The 4,828-nt window shown below is 37.1% G+C and overlaps 1 protein-coding gene across 1 annotated transcript; it reads right to left on the bottom strand.

The window, feature by feature from the left end:
• Positions 1–5: 5 nt before the first annotated feature.
• LOC140820864 (uncharacterized) lies at positions 6–1,907 on the bottom strand (the record flags this gene model as incomplete). Its single annotated transcript, XM_073181230.1, has 2 exons — positions 1,665–1,907; positions 6–1,445 (listed from the first exon to the last, which is right to left on the bottom strand). A coding segment is annotated over exon 2 (1,362 nt), but the record flags the coding sequence as incomplete, so codon positions are not given.
• Between the last annotated feature and the right edge of the window lie 2,921 nt (positions 1,908–4,828).

Genomic DNA, 4,828 nt, shown 5'->3' with positions numbered 1-4,828 from the left:
ATAATTTCACCAGCATCATGAGCGTTCTCAATTACAGCAATACTGAGCTGCCTACTATACATCTTTGGGTCAAGAGTTCCTGCAGTACCCACATCAGAACTCACTCTAGCTAATTTCATAGGCGTAGTTTCTTGGATCCCCATCACACTCATCTCTGAATTAATTCTCACCAATGCCCTCCTCTCCGCTGCACCATTAGGCACATTTCCTGGTTTAGGATGATAACATCCACCAATTTCACTGCCGTCAACACCAGAGTCTATATTATTGAAAACACCATTGCTAACATGGGCATTAGATGAAGCAAGTTCATGCTCTTTGACTTCAAGCTGATTAACCAACTTTCTAATCTGATCAAGCTCGTGCTCTAACTTGCTCCTAAGCTCCTTGATATCATCTTTCTGTGTTGCTTTTGATAACCTAAACAAAACCCTATCATTTATCCTAGTTATCACCAGCGGCTCCACCAGTTTATTCGTGTTTGCAGGCAGATTGCTAGAGGGAGCTGGCGGTAGCACTGATAATGAACTTTCATCATTCTGCAGCTTAATCTGACTGTCGTTAGGCAGATCGTTCTCACCAGATAATGCAGATGATTCCCTCAAATTCTGCCGCCCATTCTCGCTTATCTGTAGTTTCTCATTCTCACTATGAGACGAACGGGTTTCCTTTGGACTCTGGGCTTCAGCATCAATCTGAAACAAGCGAGTTTCCTTTGGACTCTGGGTTTCAGCATCATTCAGCAATGGAGACAACCTGCTCTGATTCTGCTGCCCCAAACTTTGACAGCAACTGCCTTGCCCCACAACATTCTGACTCGAATCATTCTCAGACACTGATGGTCTCAGCTCATCATGCTTTACTTGTTCTGACAGCTGCTGAGACTGGAAGGAATCAACATCTCTGTCTGCCAGTGTTTGTGAAGGAGTCTGTTCAAGAATTGGGGACTGCACTTGCAGCCTTCCCCGAGAGGAATCAATATCCTCCACCACTGATGCTTCCACACATTCTTGCAGAATATTTTTACCCAAATACCTGGGGAATGTGGCTGTTGTGGCTGCAATGTCATTAATGGGCTTCGGAGACGAGGCAACCTCAGAGCGGATATGCTCCTCGGTGGAGGCAGCTGCGGCAATAATGGGAGACAAAACCTCGGTGGATGCAGCAGTGGTTGAGGTATTCTCGGTGCTGGCAGAGGCAGCTGTGGAGGTTCCAGTTCCGATGTTTGCTGTATCGATGTCGACGCTAGTTTTTGGCAGTTTCTTGCGGACTCTTCGTGTATAAACTTTGCTATTTTCATTCCATAAAACCGTACTCATCGATTTCAAATAATCATAATTGAAATCCCCAGTGGTGCCAGATGCCATACATGTAACACCAACTATTGATCAAGAAACCAATTTTCCAAATCAAACCTCGACCAATCCTAAGATAACCCTAGCGGCCTGTCACCAGAACAAAAAATAAAAACCAACCCCGATTCAAAAGAACAAACAGGAAACTTGAGCTCGGAAATTAGCCAATCGACATATAAACGCAGATTCAACGCTCGTTAACCAAAAAAAAACCAGACGTTAGAACTGACAAAAGCGGAAGATTCAAGGATTATAATGAATTAAGATTACATGAGCAGAAAACAGAAGTTCAAACAATTATGTCCCAACCTCTAGGGTTTGAAGGTAGCCGGAGGCGGAGGGCGTGGTTCAGTTCGAAATCTCCTCTCTTTCTCTCTCTAGCGACGCGCTTTTCTCTCTCTAAATGCTCTGCCACCCGTACAGCGTCTTAACCGCACGCGCGGGGCACCAGTCCAAAGGCGGTGAACGTCCGCCACGTTGCTAGCGCGTTGGATTCGCCGAGAAGGAATCCAATGAGTTTGAAAGATCGGGATCTCACGCGCCGTGTGAAGATGTTGACCACATCTATAGCCTCTCATCATACTCCTCAACTATTTGTCCCACGTACCACTACCTACCCCACCACTTGATGCTTAGTAATAATTAATTTAATAATATTTCTTTGATTTGATTTATGCAGAGATATAAACGAGTCAAACAGTTTGTGAGTTATTCGAAACTCGATTCGATAAAAGTTTGTTTGAACTCGTTTTAATGAGGCTCGTTAAGATAAACAAATCAAACTCAAACTTTACAGTATTCGACTCGTTAGCTCGTGTACATGTTCGTTTGTAAGTTCATGAATAATATTTTAGATGAAAAAATAATAGTTTTGATATTTGATTTATTGATTTTGCATACTATTTATGAAATATATAGAAAAACCTATTAAATTTATTTATTATAATAAATTTACAAATTTTAATAAGAATAATAAATTTTTCTTTAAATATATAATTTACTTTTAATTAATTTAATGAAAATTTAAATATATAATTCATATTTATTAAGTTTGTTTAGGTTCGATAAAAGTTTGAATAAGTTCGTGAGCCATGCATATATTCGTTAAATAAAGCTCGAGTTCGGCTCGATTATAAACGAACCAAGCTCAAACATTCAAAAGTTCGGCTCGACTCGACTCGACTCGATTACATTCTAGATTTAAGATAATTTCATTATGGATATATAAATATAAATATGTCTTAATAAAAATTTGATTTAAATTAAATGAATAACGAAAAAACCATATCCAAAATAATAAAAATATGTTTATTTTTCTAAATTATGAATATATACACACTATTTTTAGAGTTAAATGAATTGAAACATAATCACTGAGAATTTGTATTAATATTATAAACTTGTAGGGATGATTTTTTGTGAAGTTTTAATGAGCTACAATGATTTTTGAAGTAGGGTTATTTACCGGTTTTTTTATTATTAATTTAAAAAAATTATTTTAAAAAAATATGCAAAACGTTTATGGTAATAGTGGACGCTGTAATTTTTTGCATCATTTGCTGTAGTACATAAGCAGCGTGTGTAATGTCCGTTGTCTCTGACAGCGGACGCTGCTCAGTTTTATTTTGTTTTCCTGTAATCAAAACCTCCACAATTTCTAAAATTATTTGTCTACAATTTCTTTCTTCTTTACACTTCTTCAACCCAAAATTTTTCTGTCAATTTATCCGAAATTTCCCCTATATCCGAAATTTTTTCATTCAAGTGGCTACTATTGAAGTGCTTTTATATTTTGGTGGTCATTTTATTGTCAAGAATGGAACGGTTGAATACAATATTCCTTATATTAGAACGATATGAGTATTACGATCTATTACTTTGTTGGAATTTGTTCAAGTTGTGAATAAAATATTACGAATCAATCCAATGAAGTTTACTATGAAGTTGTCAACAAAATATTCATTTACGCATAAATCATCTTGGCATAAAGTTCAAGTAAATTTTGTTGATGATAACGCTTTCGAGTTTACAATGCAATATCCCAATATGCATATGTTGCATTTATACATGGAAAAAAATCCAATTTGATCATTATGTTGGTTTTGGTGAACATAAATCATATGTACCACACATCTCCGATTCAGGGTTCAATAACCTACCTGATACCTCTACATCTGAGACTTTTCATGAGCCAAGAGCATATGTTGCATATGTAACTGAAGGATTGAGCAATATATATTGTGAGTATGGAAGTGGATCGGGGGATCAATACATGACAGGCCCGTCTCCAAATCCTGCTGCATGTTGGCCGAATACGACACTTGATTGGGACCTAAATGTTGGTAGATCAAGTTGGAATCCGAAAAGACATAATTTATGCATTTCAACTCTTCATTGGTTGGTTGTGTCCCCCGAACTTTTGCACCATCGTTTACTCCTTGGAAGCAATACATGACCTCATATTCAAACTCTCCAGGCTGGTATTGAGGATTAGTCACCACATGCTCATAGTTCACTGCTTCTTTCGCATTTTTAGTGTCATTCACTTGAGCATTTAACTGAGTTTCTCGACTAACTGCTTCATCCTTTCTATCTGGTGACATTTCTTCATGGTTAGGGAGTATCGTCTCTAGGCGGTGAAGGTCAACTGCTTTGGAATTCCAAGACCCTTGGTCTTGAGCCTTAGGTTGATTACTCCCATTAACCACATCTTTTTCACTTGTTTTTCTGTATGCTTTGATTGTTCTAACCTTATGAAATTCTTCAAGCAAGCATGAACATCGTCATACATTATTTTGGACATCTCCTCTCAATCCATAGCACGCAGCTCATCTGCTTTTAAGTTTCTTTGTTGACCATTTACCTTTTTTGCCAAAAAATCCCATTTTTTTCTCATTATTTCCTCATCTGTGGTGGTATATTTTCGGATCTCATTAGGCGTTCCAATTTTTCTTTGAACAAATTTTGTAGATTGAGAGCACACTAGGTGAAAATTCACCAAAGTAAACAAAAATAATGAAAATCTATCTTCTAGAAAAACCAAACAATTATGAATTCCTAACTTGATCGTTCATTACGATCTCCTAAGCAAATATAATAATAAAAACAAAAAAACATGCAGAAAGTACTGGAATGATAAAACAAAACTCTACAAATGATCACTTACACATGGTTTTTATATAAGATAAAACCAGGAAGAGTAAAACAAACCAAAATACCGAACTTGAGAATATAAATCACGACATAATCAAGCTAAAAACTAAGAAAACTAGAAAATCTTTCTGGAAATTTGATTAGAGAGAATTTGCAGTTTTTGCAAGTATTGTTGAATTGAATTGCGCTGTGTTGTATTGTGTCTGTCGATTTACTCCTTTCCTCCAAATTATGTGCGTTCCCTAGCTCTTCCCATGACCCCCCGATCTTCCCATGATTTTGTGTACATGATTTTCTTGTCCACGATCTCATCTGCTTGG

Source organism: Primulina eburnea, unplaced genomic scaffold (assembly GCF_022965805.1).
Source record: "Primulina eburnea isolate SZY01 unplaced genomic scaffold, ASM2296580v1 ctg224, whole genome shotgun sequence".
NCBI classification, from domain to species: domain Eukaryota; kingdom Viridiplantae; phylum Streptophyta; class Magnoliopsida; order Lamiales; family Gesneriaceae; genus Primulina; species Primulina eburnea.
Note: the sequence above shows the minus strand (reverse complement) of the source record. Positions and strands in the feature narration are given on the sequence as shown.